At 49.3% G+C, this 23,491-nt stretch overlaps 7 protein-coding genes across 7 annotated transcripts; 4 read left to right on the forward strand and 3 right to left on the reverse strand.

The window, feature by feature from the left end:
• Positions 1-559: 559 nt before the first annotated feature.
• Positions 560-6,017, reverse strand: N7469_008891 (uncharacterized protein; the record flags this gene model as incomplete). The annotated part of the gene is made up of 6 exons (XM_056647809.1): positions 560-922; positions 985-5,205; positions 5,283-5,654; positions 5,728-5,754; positions 5,886-5,906; positions 5,979-6,017. The coding sequence occupies 6 exons, from the start codon at positions 6,015-6,017 to the stop codon at positions 560-562; spliced, it is 5,043 nt and encodes a 1,680-aa protein (XP_056497574.1).
• Positions 6,018-8,100: 2,083 nt separating this feature from the next.
• On the forward strand, positions 8,101-9,809 carry N7469_008892 (carboxylic acid transport protein; the record flags this gene model as incomplete). Its single annotated transcript, XM_056647810.1, has 4 exons — positions 8,101-8,654; positions 8,709-8,839; positions 8,898-9,076; positions 9,138-9,809. The coding sequence occupies 4 exons, from the start codon at positions 8,101-8,103 to the stop codon at positions 9,807-9,809; spliced, it is 1,536 nt and encodes a 511-aa protein (XP_056497575.1).
• Positions 9,810-10,808: 999 nt separating this feature from the next.
• On the reverse strand, positions 10,809-11,484 carry N7469_008893 (60S ribosomal protein uL5; the record flags this gene model as incomplete). Its single annotated transcript, XM_056647811.1, has 3 exons — positions 10,809-10,935; positions 11,023-11,420; positions 11,482-11,484. The coding sequence occupies 3 exons, from the start codon at positions 11,482-11,484 to the stop codon at positions 10,809-10,811; spliced, it is 528 nt and encodes a 175-aa protein (XP_056497576.1).
• A 350-nt stretch (positions 11,485-11,834) lies between these two features.
• N7469_008894 (small nuclear ribonucleoprotein-associated protein) lies at positions 11,835-12,797 on the forward strand (the record flags this gene model as incomplete). Its single annotated transcript, XM_056647812.1, has 6 exons — positions 11,835-11,861; positions 11,931-11,939; positions 11,997-12,068; positions 12,127-12,544; positions 12,604-12,648; positions 12,715-12,797. The coding sequence occupies 6 exons, from the start codon at positions 11,835-11,837 to the stop codon at positions 12,795-12,797; spliced, it is 654 nt and encodes a 217-aa protein (XP_056497577.1).
• Positions 12,798-13,719: 922 nt separating this feature from the next.
• N7469_008895 (pyruvate transporter MPC1) lies at positions 13,720-14,576 on the forward strand (the record flags this gene model as incomplete). Its single annotated transcript, XM_056647813.1, has 4 exons — positions 13,720-13,792; positions 14,045-14,117; positions 14,222-14,380; positions 14,504-14,576. 4 exons carry the CDS (start codon positions 13,720-13,722, stop codon positions 14,574-14,576), a joined length of 378 nt encoding a protein of 125 aa, XP_056497578.1.
• Positions 14,577-15,121: 545 nt separating this feature from the next.
• Positions 15,122-17,442, reverse strand: N7469_008896 (putative amino acid transporter; the record flags this gene model as incomplete). The annotated part of the gene is made up of 2 exons (XM_056647814.1): positions 15,122-15,286; positions 15,352-17,442. 2 exons carry the CDS (start codon positions 17,440-17,442, stop codon positions 15,122-15,124), a joined length of 2,256 nt encoding a protein of 751 aa, XP_056497579.1.
• A 1,182-nt stretch (positions 17,443-18,624) lies between these two features.
• N7469_008897 (putative cation chloride cotransporter) lies at positions 18,625-22,538 on the forward strand (the record flags this gene model as incomplete). The annotated part of the gene is made up of 4 exons (XM_056647815.1): positions 18,625-19,045; positions 19,104-19,695; positions 19,750-19,915; positions 19,968-22,538. 4 exons carry the CDS (start codon positions 18,625-18,627, stop codon positions 22,536-22,538), a joined length of 3,750 nt encoding a protein of 1,249 aa, XP_056497580.1.
• Between the last annotated feature and the right edge of the window lie 953 nt (positions 22,539-23,491).

The raw sequence follows: 23,491 nt of genomic DNA on the forward strand, positions 1-23,491 counted from the left end.
TGATGTGCCTTGGCGCACTTGGCGCGGTCACCTTCAAAAATGCCCAGTAACAACCACCCACTCCCGTAGACTATGGAGTAGGTATAATCTGCAGTCTTGGCAAATGCACTATTAGTCCTGTCCACTGCCCAGCATACCATACATACTACTCCGTACACCTGCAGTTAAAACTACTACGATCAGTCCAAGCCCTTGGACTGATCTAATACAGAGTACAAAGTACAGAGTTACATACTGACTCAGGTCTTACTTGGCACGGTACTTGGCAACGCAGCGTATCAAATACAATTGAATAAATAAAAATGATAAAATAGATAAAAAAAATGTCGGCAAAAAAAAATTATCAGACCATCCAGGGAATCCCTACCATCCTACTGAGTAATGCCATACCACTCGGCATCACATACTGTCTGCCAATCCCATCCCATCCCCATTCATGTCTTTTGCTCGCACCAAAGAGGTCATCACTTCGCTTTATGTTACACATGATCAAGAAATTAGGAAAGAAAAAAATTAGACGAGGTACTCAGCAATAAAAAAAAAAAAGCTGAGCCTTCATCTAGAACGCGCGGTATCCCGTGGCTTGCGGGGTGATTCCGTTGGATTGACCGTAGGGCATCGGGCTGGCGGGAGCCGGACCGCCGGGGCCCTGGGTCAGCATAAGTCGAGAACCGCCCAGGATAGGACCGTTGTCCTGTTCCACTGGGTTCTGGGCCTTCTCGCGCGCTTTGCGCTCCTCATTGTCCTTCTTCAAGGTCTCGATCGCACGAGTTTGTTCGCAAAGGAAGTTGATCATGAAGGGCATTGTGAAGTCGTGCAAACCCTTGCGCCATGAAATTTCCATGATCACGTCTGGGCGGATGAGGTCGTAGCAGGCATACAGCATACCCACGTAGCACTCGCGGCTTCCAATATCGACGAACTAGAGTGATCGGTTAGCTTGGTGTTGAACCTTGACGATAACAGTAAAAGAAGAAGACTTACGTAGCGAAGGAGCTCCTCCACGATCTCGGGCTTGGCAGAGATGGCAGCGGTCTCAATAGCATCCTTGTATAGCCTATCTTGCTTGGACAAGGCGATAGACTTCTCCCAACGCTTGTTGTTGCGGTAGATGCTGGCGGCGATTTGACGGAAGAAAATCAGATCGTGCTTCTCCAGACGAACGGCCAGGTCCACAGCATCGAAGTTATCGTAGTTGTCGACAGAGTCGCGAAGAGTCTTGTAGTCCTCCTCCTCGATCAGCAGCTCGTTGATGGCGTCATTGACCGCGCGTTTGTTCTGGGACTGGACGTTGAGCAGGAAGGGCTTGATCAGAGGAATGTTGTCGGAGCTCTGGAAGATACGGACAACTCGGTTGACGTCGATACGGGGAGTGAGGGCCTGCAGAAGGTCGGTGATGAGAAGAGGCTGCTCCTGCAGATAGAAGGTCAAGGCACGGTAGTAAATCTCCAGATTGGCAACCTTGACAATGATGTCCTTGAACGAGTGATGCTCCCAAGCATCGGCCGCACGCTCCATCATAGCCAGAGCGGCGTTATCAAACTCGTCGTAGTGGCAGTACAGGAAGACCAGCTCGGGCCAGAGGTTTGCCTCCTCGCAAGCTCGGATCATCTTGGGGGTGTTGAGACGAGTGTAGAACAACTTCAGGTGCTCCATAACACGGTCGGGGTGGTACTTAGACAGAGCAATGCCCAGCTCAGTGAACATACCCATGTGAGACCGCTCCAGACCGAGACCAGCCTCGAGGACGGAGATCAGCTCATCGAAGTAACCGTTGCGCTCATACTGGCGCACAAGTGCCTGAAGCTCCTCGGCGTGAACAATCAGGTTCAGACCGCAAATCTGAGCCAGACGGAACTCCTTCTTGTCAACACAGGCCTCGTTGACCTGCTTCCAGACCTTGACGCTGTTGGCCTTACGAGCACATTCAACAGCAGCCTGGTACTCCTCAAGGTGCACCAGGGTGGTAGCAAGCTTGGCCCAGTTGGAGATGCTGGTGAAGAAGATCTTGGCGGCCTGGTGGTAGCCCTCCTCGTAGGCCTTGTCACCGGAAGTTTCGATATCGGCAACATTGGTAGTTCGCAGGAAGTCCTCAAGCTCGGCAAGCTGGTCCAGACGAGCGAAGCAGAAGGCAAGAGCAGTATCAATGGCAGGCTCACGCAGGGTCTTACGGGCCATGCGGAGGAACTTGACAAGATCCTCATCCTTGCCGGCGTGAGTGGCGGTCTCAATGACCTCGTTGTAGTTAGAGGGATCACCGGCACGAATGTAAGATTCGATAGAATCAGATACACGAAGACCATCCAGTTGAGCCTTAGCAACCTTACTCCAGACATCAGGCAGCTCAACACGCTCAGCAAATTCTTGTGCACGGTCAATGCTGACAATGTTCTCGACCAAAACGTTAGCAGCAGCCAAGAAGTTGTTGACCTTTTTGTAGATCTCGAAGGCCTCTTCGTACAAGCCAACGCTGATACACATCTCAGCGATCTCATCAGCCGAGAACTCATTGAGCTGGTGGATGTAGTCCATCAGACGACCCTTGTCGGCCTTGGCAGCAGTCAGCATCAGAAGGTTCTGCAGACTGGCGTTGTCGCTGAATGGCGAGGGCTCCAGAATGATCTTCTCAAGCAGTTCGATCAGCTCGCCGGGGAGATCAGCATCAAGGAAGCACTTGACAGCAACGGAAACCTTGTCGGGCTCAGTGGACTCGGGAACAGCAGTAGCGACGACCTGATCAACAAGCGAACGGCGGTGGACATTGTTCTCGCTCAGGACAAAGTTCCAGACCTCGGCGTCGGCACGCTCGACGAGGTAACGAGCTTGAGCACGGTACATGGAATTCTCATTGGTGATGCTGATAAGCTCCAGGTCGTTCTGGCCCTTGCGGTAGGCAATGTAGGCCAGGTTGGGATCACGCTTTTCACAGTACTTTCCGACAGTCAATGTATCGTACATGTCGTTCTCCTTGAGGAACTTCTCGGGGTCATTGTTGCTATCAATGTAGATCTTCGCAAGGGCGTTGTAGACAGCCTGCTGCTGGTTTCCAGTGGCAAGGGTAGCCTCGAGGAAGGGAAGAAGCAGCTTGAGACGGTTACGGCTCTCGACCTCGGAAACGAGCTCATCGATAGGGATGACAGAGGGGTCAACGGTGGAAAGAAGGTTCTTGATAATGCTCTCTTCACAGTCGACGTCCAACAGGCCACCAACAACGGCGGGGGCACGGGAGGGGTTCACACGTTGGACATACACCTCAATAGATTTGAACTGTTGGTTCTGGTAAAGGTAGAGGACAAGGTCGTGGATGAAGTTGAAACGATCGCAGACAATGATGAGAGGAAGCTGCTCGGTCAGGCGGGCCTCCTTGAGGAAGTTCTTGACCTTCTCTGGGTTGTAATAGTTGCTCTCACGGCAAATGCGCTCGACCTCGGTGAACTGGTTCATGGCGCAGGCAGCTTCGATGTATTTGAAGTGGACCTCGCCATCCTCGCTCAAGTTGACAATGCTTCCCAGGTAGTAGTAAAGACCCTCGGCAGTGCGGTACTTTTCAAGCAGATCGATCAGGCGGTTGGGGCCAATCAGGTCGGAGAACTTAGTGGCAATTTGAACCACGGCCTGGAGGTTTTGGCGGATGTTGACCTCGAGCATAGTGTCCATGCACTCAAGGGTCTGCTCCACGGACAGGCGGCCAAAGTAGTTGATCAACCACTCGGGGGTCAGCTTGTCAGTGCGGACAATGTTGCGCTTGATCACAGCGGGGTCCTCAGAGTTCTCCAGGGCGCGTTGGATAAGGCCAGCATTCTCGCAAAGTTGAGAGATGCGAGCGTGATCGAAGTGAGTGAAGATCTCATTGCCCAGAATGGCATCAGCGACTTGGGGAGCATTGACCAAATTCATCTCCAGCAGGCGAGTCTGCAGATGACCATGCTCAGGCTTGTTGTCCTTCAGGGCATCAAGCAGGAAAGAAGTAGCCTGTTGGATCATGTTCTGGGAAAGGAACACATCCACGACACGGTCCAAGTCAACAAGAGCACCGCTCTCCTCGTTGGCGAGCTGAGTAGCGAACTCAGCACCCTTCTCGGGGTTGACGCGGACGATGTGTTGAAGGAGCTGGGTGTAGTCGGGCGAGTAGTTGGCCTCCTTGGAGTAGGAAAGAATCCGGTCAAATTGGCCGGTCTCAGCAAGACCTGCTACAACCTTGTTGGGGATGTTGGCTTGGAGGTAGACGTTTAGAGCAAGGGCCATATCGTAAGGGCGGATGATATCTCCAAGCTCCTCTGAAGCCTCCAGCTTGTTCTCGCGCATCCACTTCTCGAGCAAATGCTTGCGGTTCTGCTGCAAAACAGGGCGAACAAGCTCCACACTCTCGTAGCGGTTGAGCGAACCCTTATCCAAGAGCATGCCGAAATATTGAAGAATAACAGACATGTTACCCTCTTGAGGCGCGTTCTTGAAGCGGTTGATAGTCTCGGGGGTACGAAGGAATCCACGAGGGGAGTTGGCAGCGACCTTGGCAGCCTCGGAGAATTGGCCGGTGCCAATGAGCTGATCAAACTGTTGCTGATACAGGTGATCAGCACCGGGAAGACCCGCCCGAGAAGCAAGCTTCACAGCGAGAGAAGACATGGCGGGGTTGTTCATGAGGTATTCAATAATGGTGCTCTCATCGACGCTGACCGACAGGACTTGACCCTTACGGTTGACACCGACCAGGCCCTGGCCATCGTTGTCAGAGGCAGTGGTAAAGATAGTCTCGCTGGAAATGCGGTTCATGAAAATGCAAGTACCGGTCTCGAGATCGTACAGGTGAATGAAGCCGTATTTCGTGACGAGGTAGACAACATCGTACTTGGATGAGACCTGCATCGCCACGGGGAAGTCATTGACGGCCTCTTGAGGGAAGTAGACCTCAACGGCCTTCTTCTGGAAACGCGGGTTGGGTTCTTGGTGGTCGATCTCGGCAATCTGCAGCTTGGCGCCAGTTTGAGTGCGCACAGCGAATGTGAAGAGGTGATGGGGCAGTGCAGAGCCCTCGACGTTGATGTCGGCGAAAGCAGCAGCGTGTCCCTCGATGAATTGCGAAATACCGCGGGCCTTAGAGTACAGCTGCATTGAGCCCACAACGCGACCTTGCTGTTGGCTGATACCAACAACAACCATCCACTTCTCTTCGGAGTTGACTCGATAGTTGATAATTTGGCAACCCTATTTGCAACGCAGGCTAGAGTTAGCAAGCCAATCCAAGAATTTGGTACGAATCCAAAAACATGTCTTATACGTACGGAGAGATTGGGAAGACGGTCGAACATCTTGACAGGGTTCTGCTGGGCGGCATCGTAGACGTCCCAGTGGTAGACTGCGGTGTCAGTCACCAGACCCAGTGAGCTCTCGCTGAACCACTTCCAGTAAACAATATCTTCATTCATAACTGAGGACTTGAGCTTCGACTTTGCCCCCAAGTCGAAGATCTGGATTGTGCGGCCCTGGGCACGTAGGGCAATAATGTTCTTGTTCCAGTGCATGATCGCACTGTCAGCGTTGATGGGTCGACGCATAACCTCATTGTTATTCTTAAGGTCAACGATGATAACCTGGGGCTTTTCGTCCTCGTCGAGCTTTTGGCGAACGCAAACATAGTGATCGGATTCTAAAGTCTGCAGGTGGGCCAGGTGTGGTTAGTTGTGCCTTCCACGTGTTTTCCGCGGGGGTGTCAACTTATCAACTTACGCATGAGGTGAAGCCAATGGATGCTGGCTGGAAGTCACAAAAAAAGTTAGTAGTCTGTCGATGCAATCCAAGAGTCTGACAGTCGCGACCGGCGATTCCGCTTCCTAATGGGAGCTCATCGCGAAAGGCAACTCAGAATCCAGTAACCCGATACATACCGCAATGCCAACATTGGTCAACTATATTGAGAGGATGGGTTAGTTTGATCATATCAGAAGAGCTACAGCAAGGAACTGAGGAAAGTGGCGTACATTGACCAGTTCTGTGAACTTGATGGGTAGCGGTGCCATATTTACTTAAGGCCGCAGCACGACCTGATCCGCCCAACTGAACGCCACGCAAGGAAAACCGATCAATGGAAGAGAGAAGGAGTGAAGAGAAAAAGTCGAGAAAAGAAAAGAAGATGAGAGCGAGGAATAAAAGGAGGGGTGGGAAATGGGGGAATCTGAAGAGGCGGAAGTGACCTCAGGAGGTCCGCTGTTGTCGTTGCTGAGGTGTCGCTTATGGGGGAAACACGTGACCCAGGGGCAGAGCTGCTTGGCGGTGGACACTGCGTCATTCCGGACCCTGTAAGTGGATAGTGGGTGAATCAGTAAGTGTGGAAATCATATTTGGTTATTATATTATCAGAGTGAAAAATATTCTAGGTCGTGCTTGATCTAAGTGAATGTATGTGGAGTTATCTATTGATATGGATATAGTTGAAAGCACTGGCACTTGATTAGTAGTGTATACAATCAAAGTCCCTAGTACACTAGTGGACTCTGTACTATACAATTATTGCAGTGAATACTGACGGACGAACAGATATCTAATCCGTGAAGCATTTAGTTTAGTGTACAAACAATATCACAATTAATGTGAATTCAAAAGGCATCTACTCACTGTCATGTTTGTCCTCTCAATTGAAAGTTGACAAGTCGGCAACTCGGGATCTCCGGGGTCGGGAGGTCTTATTATGGTCGGACCGTAAATTCTTTCGGCTTTCGGCTCCGACTACAGTACTGCCTGCTCTGGAATACTAGTAGCGTAGGGTTTAGTCTAGCATGTTCATTTGACTCCCTTTCAGGCTTCATATTGTATTCGCATTATGATCTGTTGGAGATCGTGGTTTTCAGGGTCAACCTGTGTTGGTCTATGTTTATTTTTGGTCTGGTAATATATCTCCGTGCATCCGTCCAACCTTACCATTCTGACATTCAAGTACAGACTTACCGTTAAAATCCCACGCTTTCCGCTCTGTTTTTTTTTTTTTGATTGAATTTTTGATCACATCCATGGATCCCATAGGAAATGCATCAATTAAAGGCCTGTCACTCTACGCTAAACTCACAGGTTTATAGTGGAGAGGGATCGTCTAGAACCATATGTACCCCAGTTTTGCGGGGTAGGGCAAGAACTCTTCCACGTGCATCCTACTATCAAGCAGTCTTGACTATCTATGAAATCACAATCTCGAAGAGAAACAGGACATTAGGAAAACCCGAGTGAGCTACAAAGTATCGCACATGAGTGATAAAATACCTAAGGCTGAGAAATAACACGCCACACCACACCTGAACATGGAATCTCTTCGAAACTTAAGCACTAGCGTATCGCTTGACTTCCAAAAGAAGCCACCAGCCGATTTCGGCTTGAATTACTGGTGAATGAAAGCTAGATTACTACAACAACAGTCTTGTGCTTGACAAGCACTGCTCATTTCGCCACCAACCGCATGAACGGAAAAACCTAAACAAAGAGATGCGTTGGCGCAAACAAGATGATACCCAAGAATTGTGGCGCACCCCTTAACTGCTAACTTCTCAACTAAAATCCATACCCCTCGCGCAAAAAAGCCCAACAACTAAACTTTAGAAGGAGCCTCTTGCGTGAAATCTACGATATTTCCCTAGTGCCTCCGCAAGTCGGCACTTGCTCAATTGGCTATCCAACACCGAGATCCCGGTGCCGCCCAACGGATTGTGCTTAAACTGTCAGCCAAGGCCGAAAGGATCTCGGAGTCAAACCATGCACTCACCAAGCTAGGACCTCCATGCTTGGAATGCGGGATAAACATCGTATAGTATCGGCCATTGGAGCGAGCACGGATGGCCGAGACCCTTGGCGGTATCTTGGCTGGTCAGCCGAGAGGCATATCCCCGCGTGGGGGACACGGGACGAGTCCGGGGTCGAACGTTCAATTACTCTAATCACGAAGAATATGCGGAAGCAGCTCTGGTGAATGCGGGGATGGGAAGACCGGGGTGCAGCTGGGGGCCGCATGAAATGGGTATAAAAGGGAGAACAAGGGTTACTCGGGGGGGAGATTCGGGACATACGAGCTCATTGAGATTTTGACAGGGACTTAGAAAGACTCTGGTTATTTTGAAAATGGCTTCTAACGAGGAGGCAGAGCCTGTTGCAAAGGGAATCATCCCTACTGCTCGACAGGCGTTCAAAGATCTGTTTATATGGAAGCAGCGTGTGGAAATCACCAACGAGTATGGTGAGACCCGTACAGAGTGGCAAGCACCCGAGCCGATTCGCAATCCAATCAGTTTGATGATGCAGCTATCGGCCCGGGACTGGCTTTTCTTTCTCATGGGATTTTCAGCATGGACTGCCGATGCCTTTGATTTTCACGCTTTATCTATCCAGCAGAAGAAGTTGTCTGACTACTACGGTCGATCCAAGACGGAGATTTCAACTGCTATCACACTCACTCTTCTTTTGAGAAGTGTGGGGGCAGCGTTTTTTGGTCTTGCTGGAGATAAGTATGGACGCAAATGGCCGATGGTTCTGAACATGATCATTCTTGGAGTATTGCAAGTTGCAACTATCTATAGTTACACTTTCCAGCAATTCCTTGCTGTACGGAGTCTTTTCGGTCTTTTCATGGGTGGTGTGTATGGAAACGCTATTGCCATGGCGTTGGAGCATTGCCCGTGAGTATCCTAGATCCAAGAGGAAAGAACTATCAAGCTGATCATTCTCGACAGTGTGAACGCTCGAGGCCTTATGTCAGGAATCCTTCAACAGGGATATTCCTTTGGATATGTCCTTGCAGCATGTGCAAACCTCAGTGTCGGCGGTGATGTTGAGAGCTGGAAGACCGTCTTTTGGGCTGCGGGTAAGTCTGTCACATAGTCAATGAGAAACGCAACTGCTAATGCATTCATCTTCTATAGCCGGCCTCTCCATCGGTGTTGGTCTCATTCGAATCCTATTTCCCGAATCAAAACAGTTCCTTGAAGCCAAAAAGGCCGGTAAACGAACGATGACAGCAGCAGAATTCTCCAAGGAAACCCGGAGCATGCTGGGCAGACAGTGGAAACTATGTGTCTACTGCGTGATCTTGATGAGCTGGGTAAGTCGAACAAATGAAAGTTGATTGATAGCACACGAGCTAATGACAGATCTCCAATTAGTTCAATTATTATTCGCATACCTCCCAGGATTCATACACAACCTTCATGCTCACAGAGAAGGAAATGGACAATGCGGGTGCGTCAAGGGCATCCATCATTATGAAGACAGGAGCCTGTGTTGGCGGAACAATTATCGGCTACCTCTCGCAATTCGTTGGTCGTCGCCGTGCAATTATCGCCTCTGCCTTGATTTCTGGCGTTCTCATCCCTGCATGGATTATGCCTGAAGGAGAGCGATCACTAAGTGCATCCGGATTCTTCATGCAGTTCTTCGTCCAAGGTGCATGGGGTGTCATCCCAATCCATCTGAATGAGCTCTCTCCCCCAGAATTCCGATCAACTTTCCCTGGTCTCACATATCAGGTCGGAAACATGATTAGCTCTCCATCTGCCCAAATTGTGAATGCTGTTGCGGAGAAGACTTGGATCACATCAGGATCTGGTCACCGAGTATCGGCCTACGGCCCTGTGATGGGAGTTGCTACTGCTATCATTGCGACAGGTATTGCAGTGACTACTGCCTTTGGACCTGAGAAGCGTGGTCGTCGCTTTGAGACTGCGATGGCTGGGGTGGATGAGGTGGCTTCTGCGAAGGTTGCGGATCTGGAGAAGGCTGAGAAAGATCATAAGATGAATGACGAACAAATTGAGATGGCTGATGGGAAGTTATGATTGACGGTCTTTGAGAGACTGTGATTATGGTAATATTTTATCGATATGAGAGTGAGCGAGGCTTTCTTCGAGGCTGTAGCTCTGATGAGATTAGAGAATTTTGTAGATCAAAATTCAATGGAATGAGACATGGACATTCATGTATGGAACCTTACTCAGCACCCGATTCGAGGTATTATAGAGACTTAACAATAATCAATCAAGACCCGGCCTCATAGGGATTCCAATAGGTACCTCTTAACTCTCGACGATGATGGCTTAGTAAAAGTTGTGTGTGCAGCGAGTGGAACAGACGAGCATCCCACAATAGGAAGAGAATGTGCACTAAGCACACTTAACCCCACAATCATGATCGACAAGGATCACTAGCTGGCGGTGCGGACCTCTCTGAGAAGTATCGCTCGAGAAAGTTGGGACATCGGGGGAGAGATTGGGTATGTCATGCGCGCGACTACAAGCATACATCTACGTCAGGACAAACTACGACCTACTGCTACGCAAGGAAGAGCGGCACCAGGTTCAGACAGAAAAAGACAGAGAGATGGGCCAAATGGTACTCCCGGATCAAAAGCCAAGTACATCACAAGACAATTGGAGAGACCGACTCTTTGATGGTACAAGACCAATCAAGCGAGTAGTGACAAGCACAGATAGAATCCATGTCGCCATCCTTTTCAAGCAATGGTTATGCGGAAAAACAACACCTCTTGTGCAGCCTTCATTGTGAAAAGGGGAAATGTGTGGTTTTTGTAAGGTAGTAGATTCATGTCTCTAACACGCCTATCCTGGTTGCCGTGGTAGATAAAAAAAATAAGAGAAAGGGTTTCAAGAACACCATTGCCGACGCAGGGTCCGGGAGCCCGGCCGAAGTTCGACGGGGTCTTCCGTCCTGGGCCGATTTTTTGTTTCGGAGAAGAATTTTTGGCTCCCTTCGATGCATCGTAAATCACAGTTTCAACCGGATCTCCATCCCATTTCCTCAACACTCGTTAAAAGCATTTACCGGACAATGCCGTCGAAGCGGTTCTTGAACCACTTGATGGTCTCGTTGGTGGTGATCTTGTGGTTGACACCAATGGGGGCCTTCGCACGACGACGCTTAGCGACACGCTCACCGGGGCGGGTCCTGTAGATTGTCAGTGTCCTGTTTGAAATTGTGTGTGGGTGTGGCCGAGGAATAATAAAATCTATCTTCCCCCACTGATATACTCACATGCAGCAGTAGAAGTCCATGCCGTAGATACCGATTCCGGGGTCGTACTTGATACCCAGATCGATGTGCTCGGAGATACCGAAACCGAAGTTACCGGTCTCGGAGAAGTTGCGCTTGCGGAGCTCGTACTCCTTGACCTTGAGGCCACGCTCGAGGATCTCCTCAGCCTTGGGGCCACGGACGGTAACGTGGACGGCGATCTTCTCGTTACGACGGATACCGAAGGTACGGACGGTGTAGCGGGCCTTGGAGTAGACGGGAGTCTGACCAGACAGCTGCTCAAGCACCTTCGCGGCACGAGTAAGTCTGTCACCAGACTCACCGACGGAGATGTTCAGCACGAGCTTCTGGATGCGCAGCTCGCGCATGGGGTTGGCGCTCTTGTCCTTTCCGTCCGACTGCATATTTGTTAGGCGATTGATAATATTCGCAAGCGTTGAAAGGGGTGGTGTAGCATACCATGGCGACTGAGTGTTGTGGCGTGGAGGTGGTTGTCGACAAGATGGAGAATCTGCAAAAAGTCACAAAAGCGTTTGTGTGGGCGGTCACGGGAAGCAAGTCACGGGAGTCGGAAGCGAGGGCTGATTATGTCAGCTACTGAAACTCTGATGATGAGGTGCCTCAGGCCATTATCACCTGATTTTGGCTGAGTCATCCGATATCCAGAACTTGAAGCCCCGACTGCGAAAGCTAGAGCTTGCCAACGGATCCGCGTCTGTTTGATCCTTGACTGTTGAGAGAGCACTTGTTGCTGTCTTTTGATTTTTTTGGGATCTACCAAGTCGCATTCGTGCGCGCTATTCTTGCCTACCATGGCTGCCAACAAGCAAGGAAAGATGGTGAGTCCCAGTCCCCTCTGTGCATCTAATTCTTGTGCTCAATGGAAGTCGCTAACCTAAATTTTCCAGCAAAACCTCGTGAGTTGACATTGTCTACATTGCGATAACTGAATTTGAACCTAACGAATGTTCCAGATCAACTACCGCATGAGAGTCACCCTCAACGATGGTCGCCAGATGACCGGTCAGATGCTGGCCTTTGATAAGGTCCGTCGCTTTTCTACCATCGTCACTTACTAAACTAACATATTGGCCCATTTTATAGCACATGAACCTTGTTCTCGCCGATACAGAAGAATTCCGCCGTATCAAGCGGAAAGGAAAGGCCACCGGCCCCTCGAACACCCCGCTCGTCGAGGCGGAGGAAAAGCGAACTCTCGGTCTGACTATCGTTCGCGGCGCTCAAGTCGTCTCTTGCTCCGTTGATGGTCCTCCCCCCGCCGACCCCTCTGCGCGTCTCGGTAATGTCGGTGCCGGTGCTGCTGGTGCCGCCGCAACCCTCGCCGCAGGCCCTGGTATTAGCAAGCCCGCTGGTCGGGGCCTGCCCGTTGGTCTCGGTGGTCCCGCTGCTGGTGTAGGTGGCCCCGCGCCTCCCGGTGGATTTGGAGGTTTCCCTCCTGGTGGCTTCCCTGGTGCTCCCCCTCCTGGCTTCGCTGGCCGTGGAGGACCCCCTGGTGGACCTCGTAAGTGATATATCAATACTCCGCAGCCATTGGCGCAAGCTAACCTTGAAACTCTACAGCTGGATTCGCTCCTCCTCCTGGATTCGCTCCTCAAGGAGCTCCTCGTAAGTATTCTCACTACTGGGACGAAGACCTACTGTGCCAGGTTCGCTAACATTGTATATCTTTAGCTGGTGCTTTCCAACCTCCTCCAGGCTTCCAGCCTCCGGGCCAGGGACGGGGATACCCTCCTCCCGGTTTTGGTGGTCGGTGATTGATTAGTTGTGTTTTGGAAGGGATTTCCACGCTTCAGATAACGAGCGGTCTGTTTTCAACTGGGAGGAAACGAGATGGGTTCAAAGTATGCGGAACCCGATAATCTCACGGCCAGAATGGCAATCCTCATACAATCTCGATTGGCCCACATTTACGGGGCAGGCGTTGCGGCGCATGGGGATGGAGGTCGTGTCAAGGATTACAAAAAGCCGAGAAGTCCTTTTGAGATTCGCATTCAGTACTACAATAATGCTAGCTAGCTCCTATGGCCCCTTTGTCGCAAAATTGCAATACATATTCATTTCAGCGCGAGTTGATGGAAGTTCCCAGGTGGTCAACACGAGTGATTTGTATGGATTGCCAGAACTCTTGCCCGTGGGACATATTGTAGATAAGCTAACTACTACCTACGTAGGCTTATTACTAGCTTATAAACCTAGATTTAATAGTACTGGACAGGTATCCAGTACTATTACATTAGTCTGGAACATACTTTGTACGGAACTACCCGGGGACTTTCGATGTTTATTAACACAATAGACAACGAATCAATTTGGTTGAGGTGCTCGGAGTCATAGAACTAAAACCCTGAAGTCCAAGTTGTATATTGCTGCAGCCGGCCAGTCAGATTGAACATAAAGTGAGCGCAAGCACCACGAGTAAAGCTCGGCAACAGGGCCATCAACTATTCACATTCATTGCATAGAATTTACTAGCACAGCCCATGGATACGATTACTAGAATAACGAAATATACAACAGTACAAAGAGTCAACCCCGGGGATACATACATAACATACATACTAAGCTCAACACGTGACCAGCGGTCAACGCCGGCGAGTCAAGCAATTCCGCACCCGCAGCACCCCAACCTCAACCTTCCCACGTCCTCGAACATCTCCCCTCCCAGCAACTTCCGTCATGGCTGCTGCTATTAAGGCAATCAACGCCAAGATCCGCTCCAACAAGGTTGCCGACTATGTCTGCTCAACCCGTACGTGTACCCGGCCTTTACCCCCAAGTTTCCCGCCGCGCTTTCCGGTCCCGAGATCGGCCAGCCTTGATATCTCAGAGATGAGAACGAGATAACCACCGCGCTGGCCCTGGTCACTTTTGAAATAGCCCACGAGACTATTCCAATGTGACCAGAATAGTTCGGAGCTATTGGGAATTATGATCGTCTTATCCTACTAACTCAATGACCAATCGCTCTTTGGAATATCACTAACAATCCTTCCCTTCGCAGACTTCTGGGGCCCGGTCTCCAACTTCGGTATTCCTTTCGCTGCTGTGATGGATACCCAGAAGGACCCTGAGATGTAAGTTTGAAATGGACCGTAACCTTCATTGACATCAGATCTCCCTTCGACTATCGTTCATCTTCTATCCACCCTGTTCTGGCCCGCTGACACTTTCTCCGCAGTATCTCCGGTACAATGACCGGCTGCCTGCTCGTCTATGCCGCTACCTTCATGCGCTACTCCCTCGCTATCACCCCTAAGAACTACCTCCTCTTCGCCTGCCACATGACCAACTTCGGTGCCCAGTCCGTCCAGGCTTACCGTTACTTGAACTACTGGAAGTGCGTAATCCTCAATCCGCCGCGATAAACTATACCCTTACCCCCCCCCTAGTCCCTGATGTCGTCGATCCCGCACAGAAAGATTTTAATTGAACATCCGCTAACGTGTATATTGTGATTTAGCTGGGGTGGCCGGGAATCCGCTCTCGCTGCAAAGGCCGCTGAAGGCGCCAAGGCTACTGAGGCCGGTGCGTAAAAGGGAAATGAAACATTTGTAATGTTTCTTTTTTCTTTAATTGGCTTCTTGTTTCGTTTCCATGGCATTGCATTTCTCTACTATTGAGGTTTGTAACTTGCTTTGTTCGAAAAAGTTGTGGTATAGAAGTGTCTTCATAGATACTATAGTGACTGTAGTGTTGGGAGATGGAGCGAATCGGGATGGGGGTTCGGTATGGAGATGGTTTATACTGTCTCGGCCATTGTACATAGGCTCTATATTGTGCTTGAATCATTATTCAGATAAAACATGCCTCGCACCTAATGCTGTAGACCAGCTTGAAATTTTTAAGTCATTCACCTCATGGTAATAGGTAGACGAGTATGTAATGGAAATATGTATACAAATAGAAACACCGAATTCAAATCCCGCCCAAGAAACTGGCAATTTGTCAAAGAAAATCCAAGTACCCAATAAACACCAAGTCTGCATAGTTGTTCTCCGGCCATACGTAAAACAAGTAGAAATGAATGCTATGCGAAACTCTAGTGTTGAAACAAGAATGAGACAGATATTAGACCAATTTATACCGAGTCGCAGTACCCGGGACTTTGCACTTGGTCAACACCCCAGTTCTTCAGAGTTAGGGCTGTGGTATAAACGCAGCAAATCACACCAAAGACGGTGAGAGTCACATCGGCAATTGCTTGGCGCTTGGATCTGGCACAGGCTCGCAAATGGAGTAGAGGCTGGAAGAGGAACTTCAGTTAGCAAGGATACTCCGGTTAAGTGAAAAGGAGATGAACTGGCATACCGGGTATACGTAAATTAGAGGAACACAAGCAAAGCTTCCGACCAGCGAAACAAACTTGTCCAGGTTATCGGCGCCGGCCCAAGCAACGATGGCACAGACAATCACCAAGAAGAAACGGAAGGCGTTTTTCTTCCATTTAATATAAGGATTGTACTTGCCACTACGGGTAAACAGCTCGTTCTCCAGAATTCGAATAGCAGGGAAGAGTTGCAGTGGTGTGCTCAGCAGGATCGCCAGCGAGTAGAGGAGTTGAACAACATTGACAAATTTGTCATCTTGGGGCAAATTGAGAAGGATCACCGTCTTCGTGGCGGATCCGTAGGCAGCATAGCTCAGAGCACCAGCAGACAAGAAGATCAGCGTGATGACGACCATAACGCCGGCTAGTACACCGGGGAATCGTCGAGGCTGTTGCATTGATTCCTGGATAGGGATGATGAGACCAATGCCTTCGTATGTGAAGATTGCAGTTCCAATGAACATTGACCATGTGTTTGGATTGAAATCAATAATGTCTGAGATGCCCCCGTTTCCAATCAGCGTGTTGGCATCATAGTAATAGATGTAGAGCAGACCCAGCAAGATGAAGGCATCTGCAATTAGCGCGGTGAATCCGAGTTTGCTGATATCTCGAACCAGTGAAAGAGGCAAAAAGATGACAAGCTGCAACAGCACCAGGAACTTGATATCAATGAAGGATTTGCACTTGCTCACTGCAAGTGCGAAAGCCTGCAGGTTCTGCGACACAAAGACGATATAGGCAGAAACGAATCCCAGCTGGCTCAGAACGATTGAGCCCAGGATGATGCGTCGCATATGTTTTCCGTACAGAATTCCACCAATGTCACCAAAAGATCCTTCGATCTTCATACGAGTATTTACCAGCAAGATAAAGGCATAGTAACTCAGACATGAAACACCCAGCAGCACCATACTACTGAACAGCATACCACCATTTAGGAATGCACGAGGCAAGAACAGGATTCCTGTGCCGACAAACGACTTCAGAAGCAACATCACTGCACCAGTTGTTGTAGTATTCCCCGCAGGAGCACGCTGCTTGTGCTTGCGTTTGCGACGGCCTGCTCCGTCCCCTTGAAGCAGGGCAGCATCCTCACCGGATTCTCGACCCTCTGGTTCATCCCAAGTATCAGACGAAAAGTACTCGTCTGGACCAAGAACCTCATCATCTTCCTCCAGCTCTTCACCGGCGAAATGACCGTACAGAGACAGAAACTCGATAAAACTCGTGGTGGGAAGTTGAGGAGGTGCGGGGGCAGCTCCTGAATTCGACCCTTGTACACTTCCTCTGTGCGGACTTCCTGCCGTTCGACGCAGGAAATCCCGACGGAATCCACCAGGGACTCTAATAGTGTGGATATCTTCCGTCTCTATCTCAGGGGTAGGACGACTAACGCTGAAGCTCTTGCTGCGGGCAAATCGACCCGCGGCCTCGGCCTCGGCATCCTCTGCCCATTTGTACACTTGCCGGGTGATATCACCACCCTGCAGTTGCAGGCTGGAGAACTCATCATCACCAATGCTAGTGCCCAGCTCCGACGGAGCCTCCCGATGCTCGGAGGCCTGTTGAGGCATGACCAGGTGTCTCCTCACCACCTCGGGATCTTCATATGGTTGGCCTCCATTCGAATCATTTCCGTTCTTGGTATCGAAAGAGCCATACTGGGACGTCTGGGGGCGACTATCTTGTGCTGCTTGCAGCGCTGGTGATGCAGCGACCCGGGAGGGGGTTCCGAAAGTCGGCGGCGACCGACCCAAACTATCCTGCAGTTGTGAAGCAATCATAGATTGACCAGGGCCCGGGAGCGAAGACGGATCATCGACATTTCGAAAACCCTGATCCTTCGTGAATGTGGTGTTGTTGTTGGTTATGGAAACGGGGCGACCAGCCGGGAGTCCTTGTCGAGACGACAGCGATGTTCCCAGAGACGGCGAAGGGACTGGCGAGGCGAGGCGGGCGATCGAAGCCTGTCTGTTTGCCTCGGGGGCTGGCGATGTCGATCGAATGGACGCAGTTGAAATTGGCAGCGACCGGGACGGGTTCACTGAAGAACTCTCTCCGTTGTCCATGGTGTAAGGGGAAGGGGGAGGGTCAAGTTGACTCTCGTTTGAATTGCATCAGGTTAGTCTACGGCGTTAACAGGGCGAGAATGCATCCGAAGCGCACTTGACAGCGCGCAGAAGAGAGCAGAGAAGGAGAAGGTCGTTAAGTTAAGTTGAGCTCAAACCGTCTGAAGGCAGAATGACAGCTGACACTCTCCCACTCTTCCGCCTTTGGAGTGATGTGGGTCACGTGGTATATGTGATCTACATACTTTGCTCAAATGAACTACATATTCTACCAACTGGAATAAGATATTTTGGGTTGACTAATAATAGAGCACCACATACAAATAAATGCTGTTTAATGCTAAACAGAATAGTGTATTTCCCTTTTTCGTGCCCACGAAAAAGGGATTAACCAGGTGGTTAATCCTCCTGGTCAAGAACCGTAGGAAATATTCATAGGTATGAATGAATATTGATACACAATAGTGTATTGGCGAGACCGCAAACATCTATTTTTTTTTCTCTCTCAGAGTCCTGCAGATACTCAATCTTTCCAGTTTTACAGATAAGCCAGGAAGTCCGCGAGAAGATTAAGTTGATCTCTAATTCGGTCATTTGAGGGTTGACGGAATATATAATTATCTAGTGTGGGGAGTATTGCATCGTGCCAAGACGGCCTTAAGATCAACATCCTCGGCGATACTATGGTCAACACCTTATTTCGGTACCACTCGATTATTCACTGTTATCATCTTAAACTATTTGATGCATCGTGCATTATATATATGGTCTTACCTCCAAAATCTGCATGGAGATTCGTCTTTGGTTTGGGCAAGGTGCAAAATGTACGTTAGTACTCCGTACGCATAGAGAACATAGTATGTGCCCAAGGCGGTGCCAGGGGCGGTGTAGCAAACTGGCGATAATTGACTGCCACAAGCCATGGGCGTCACTATAGCTGCATCTAACGAACATCTCTCTTTTTGCCTATTAGACGCGCCATGACGCAGGTGGCACTGTAAGACTCCCTTGCGTGGGACTAAGTCTTTTCTTTTTTTTTCTGTTCCTTCTTCAGCAGTCTATTCAGGCGGAGACGAGCAGAACGGTATCAATCTTCATGCTCAGCGCCTTGATCGTTGTTGACGGGTAATATCGTGATGTCTCGTCGACGTCCGAACTTCTCAACCCGCACTGCTGAAGAAGATGTCTCTCGCCTCGATCCGAATGAACATGGAGATACAACAGAGGACCGTGGGGGGGCTTCTGCATTGGCCATCTAATGTTTGGACTCGGAATAATAGGCTGGGTTTGATGGAGTCGAGAGATGGTCGGCGACATTCGTTACCACAGAACTTCTTCGGTGGATTGTCTAGATGGTGGCACAATGTGACAGGAACTGAGGGCAACCATGATGACCACGTGGAAGTGACTGCTGGGCCTCTCAGGGACTCTAGTCTGGATAAGAAGGACAAGGCAGGACATCGACCTCGACCGACAGAAGACTCTAAGAAACTCGGAACCTTTTCCGGTGTATTCGTGCCTACCACGTTGAACGTGCTTAGCATTCTTATGTTCCTTCGGTTCGGTTTCATTCTTGGTCAAGCTGGATTACTGGGTATACTGGGTAGGGATCGTCGGAGCTGATACTGGGGTATACCGAGCTGCTGCTAACGGCTTTCTAGGGCTACTGGTGGTCTCATATATGATCAATCTTGTGACTACGATGTCTCTCTCTGCAATCGCATCTAATGGAACTGTTCGAGGTGGAGGTGCTTATTATTTGATATCCCGATCACTCGGCCCCGAATTCGGTGGATCGATTGGTGTCGTGTTCTATCTTGGATACGTGTTTAACACCGGAATGAATGCTGTCGGTCTGGTCGATTGCTTTACCGAGAACTTTGGTGCCAACCGGGGCACATTGGGCAATTTCCTCAAAGAAGGATTCTGGTGGGAGTATCTTTGGGGAAGTGTGATCTTGATATTCTGCACGGCAATCTGTCTGGCAGGGAGCTCGATATTCGCGAGAGCCAGTAATGGTCTTCTAGTTCTTTTGCTAGTGGCCACATTTAGTATCCCGATCTCTGCTTGCTTCGTGGATCCATTCTACTCGCCCAAGGAGCGGGTGGAATTTACGGGACTGAGCTTAAAGACTCTCATGGGGAACTTGATGCCTCACCTTACTAAGGGTGCCTCGGGTAGCCAATTGAAGGGAAGAGAAAACTTTCAAGACCTGTTTGGCATTCTGTTCCCTGCCACGGGTGGCATCTTCGCGTAAGTTCGATCTTTTGTGAATTGCTTTGCAGTCTGTGACTAACCATTTGACAGTGGCGCGAGCATGTCGGGCGATTTGAAACATCCAAGTAAAGCAATCCCTAAAGGCACGCTGGCCGGCCTTGCTTTGACATTTGTCACATACACACTGGTCATCCTTGCGATGGCGTCTTCCATTACTAGGCAGTCATTCTACAACAACGCGAACGTAATCCAAGTAGTAAGTGCTTACATGTCTGTGGATTTACATGATGAAATATTAACCTCTTCAGGTGAATGGCTCTGACAGCCTCATTCTGATAGGAGAATTTGCGACCAGTTTCTTCTCAGCACTCATGGGAGTGATTGGGTCTGCCAAGCTCCTCCAAGCAATTGCACGAGACAGTCTACTTCCTGGACTCACAATGTTCGGACAAGGCACCAAGAAAAGTGACGATCCCGTCTATGCCATCATCATTACATTCGTTTTTGCCCAGATCACGATGCTATTCGATATTAATCGAATTGCCTCATTTGTGACCATGGCGTACTTGATGACTTTTCTGGTAATGAACCTAGCTTGCTTCCTGTTGAAGATTGGATCAGCTCCAAATTTCCGACCTTCGTTCCATTACTTTAACTGGCAAACTGCTGCCATCGGAACAGTTGTCAGTGGAGTCAGCATGTTCTTTGTGGATGGTCTTTACGCAGGAGGCTGTGTGGGAATTCTCGTCATTCTCTTCCTCTTGATCCATTACACTTCGCCGCCAAAGCCCTGGGGCGATGTCAGTCAAAGCTTGATTTACCACCAGGTCCGGAAATACTTGCTCCGTTTGAGACAAGAACACGTGAAGTTCTGGAGACCGCAAATTTTGCTATTCGTGAGCGACCTCGATCGGCAATACAAAATGGTATCCTTCTGTAACTCGCTGAAGAAAGGTGCCTTATTTGTGCTTGGTCACGTTCTGGTAACCGATGATTTTTCAGCGGCTGTGCCAGAAGCTCGTCGCCAGCAAACAGCATGGACGAAGCTTGTGGAATACTCGAAGATCAAAGCTTTCGTCAACATTGCCATATCTCCGGCCGCCGAATGGGGGATGCGAAATATTGTCCTCAACTCCGGATTGGGAGGGATGCGACCGAACATTGTTGTAATTGATCAGTATAGAGAAAACCAAGCGCTGGTCGAGAATCTGTCTCTAAGCAGCAGTCGACGAGAGTCCACGAAAACCAGACGGCGATCCTCCATCCTAGGGTCGAGATTTGATGGACCGGATGATCCTGAACCGCCTAGCAAGGGTATGAGCTGTAAAAGCTACGTTACAATTTTGGAGGATCTTCTCTTTAAGCTTCGCATTAACGTTGCTGTTGCCAAAGGCTTTGAAGATCTCGAACTGCCTGATCTCCATGGCCGACACACAAAGAAATACATTGACTTATGGCCGATCCAGATGTCTGCAGAGCTTGGCGCAGATCATGAGAGCAAGCAGAATGTGCTCACTACTAACTTTGACACATATACGCTGATCCTTCAACTCGGCTGTATATTGAACACAGTACCGTCGTGGAAGAAAACCTATCAACTACGAGTTGCTGTCTTTGTTGAATACGAAACTGATGTTGAGGATGAGCGAGGTCGCGTGGAAGCTCTACTCGACAAATTGCGGATTCAAGCCGAGGTACTTGTCTTCTGGCTTGCTGATGGTGCCCTCAAATCCTATCGTATCATTGTGAACGGGGATACGTCACCGGAAATGGATGATGCACAAGAGAACGTGCACAATGTTCTCAAGAATGAGGACTGGTGGCAGGGAGTTGTAAAAGCTCGCAGCCGCTATCAAAACATGGAGGAGCAGGAGCAGGAATCTGCCGACGCCGTGGATTTCCCACGATTGGAACGGCCGTCGACCTGGCAAACTTCGTCCAGCCAGGAGAGTGGTAATCGGCCTCTGCAGCAGCGGGTCACCGGTTTACGAAAATTAATTTCCAAGCGTCGACGATCAGTCTCCAGTTTTCGAGCATTGGGAGGAGTCACTCTCGGCATGCAAACACACCGCTTGTTAGATGCATTTGTCGAATACGATGGGGATAACTCGTCTAGCGAGACCAGTGATGAAAGTGATACCGATCCCTATACGAGTGATCCTGAGATCGATGTGGGCGAGGAAAGCATTTCCCACGAGGATCTGGCGAGCAGCCGAAATGAGAGCGAGAACCCTGGCCGTCTCGAACCCACGAAACGGAGCGAGAGTGATGACCGCTCTCCTGATGTCAGTCCTGCAGGGCGAGCATCGGTCAGGTCTGAATCCACAACCCGCAAGGATTCATCCAGTCAACCAATTCCGACCATTATCGAAAGTGGTGAAAACGCCTCACCAAAGAGCAAACCTGCACCGCGTCCATCGATTAGCCGAAGTGCATCTAGTAACCGTTTCAGCTCATCGCCTATCCCTGAAGCCAAGGTCAATACCGACGAAGGAGCTGGACCGAGTATCATGTTTGCGCCGAACGCATCGCCACCCCGATTTCATAGTAAATTGGACTCAATCTATGCTCGTCGACCGTCTGCGCCTTCACCAAGCTCGAGTCATACCGCGTCCGGATACCCGGGAGCAGCATCGATTCCGTTATCGTTCAATGATCTACCGAGTCGAGCTCAGCATCTTATTTTGAATGAGTTGATGGTGCAGCAGAGTAGTGAGACTGCTGTTATCTTCACGACGCTCCCGTCGCCGGTGGATGGGACTTCCAAGGGGGAAGAAGATAGTGCGTCTTATTTGAGTGATCTGGAAGTACTGTGGCATGGATTGCCGCCGTGTCTATTGGTACATAGTAACAGTATGACGGTGACGATGAATCTTTAGTGAGATAGTACTAGTAGTACTAGTAGTATTGGTAGAATGGACATAGAACATTTCGGAATATACATGACTTGGAACACCTGTTATAGAAATTATTCTGTGTCTATAACTATTACCTAATAGTAGGTATTATTGCGGTGTATACTGTAGTAAATATTGACTACTGCAGGATGGAGATCAGCGGGGTCACGAAGCTTGGTGGACATGACTTAATTGGACACTGCATGACGGCCTCTTGTACTATGTATATATAGTATCCATACTTGTATGTATACTAGAGTAGGATACTCTAATAATTTCATGTATACTCGGTAGGACTCAAGATATTGATAACTATACAGTATAGTAGTGTATAATATAACTAGTAAATTGTGTATCACTCATAGTAATATAAATATAACATAATACTCAACTGTGGTACCAAATCAGATGGTTCTGATTACAATTCCTTAATATTTTCTGCTATTAATATTTATAATAAAAATACGGTATTTAGTTATTAGTATGTATGCTACACTGTAATAGCTGACCAATGACAATTCCCCTGACTGTGATTGGTTGTCAGCGTGCCCTACAGTACCCCGTAGTCATCAGAATAGTCTCACTCTTTCGTGGAGTAAAGCAGTAACCACGTCTATCTCGTTGGTTGACCACTCGCCTTTCATTGCAATTCAATCTTGACTGCATTCCATTTCTTTTCTGCAACAATCCCTCTTTTTCTATGCATGCCATAATTGCGTGGCGTTGACTCCCTTTCCCTGGCGAGTCCTCTATATATCTTGTATCACCCTCGATCTCCCCCTGAATTTTCTCTTTCTTTCTTTCTTTCTTTCTGGTGAAACTATGTCTATGTCGACTACTGCCGGCCCTCGTCGAGTAAACGGCAGCCTACGAGGTTCAGACTCTACTATTCGTCGTCCAGTGGCTCATTTCGACCTTCCAATTCATTCAACAAA

The sequence above is a fragment of the Penicillium citrinum genome (assembly GCF_028827155.1).
Source record: "Penicillium citrinum strain IBT 23319 chromosome Unknown utg000008l:1.0-2707905.0:1.0-2709502.0, whole genome shotgun sequence".
NCBI classification, from domain to species: Eukaryota; Fungi; Ascomycota; class Eurotiomycetes; order Eurotiales; family Aspergillaceae; genus Penicillium; species Penicillium citrinum.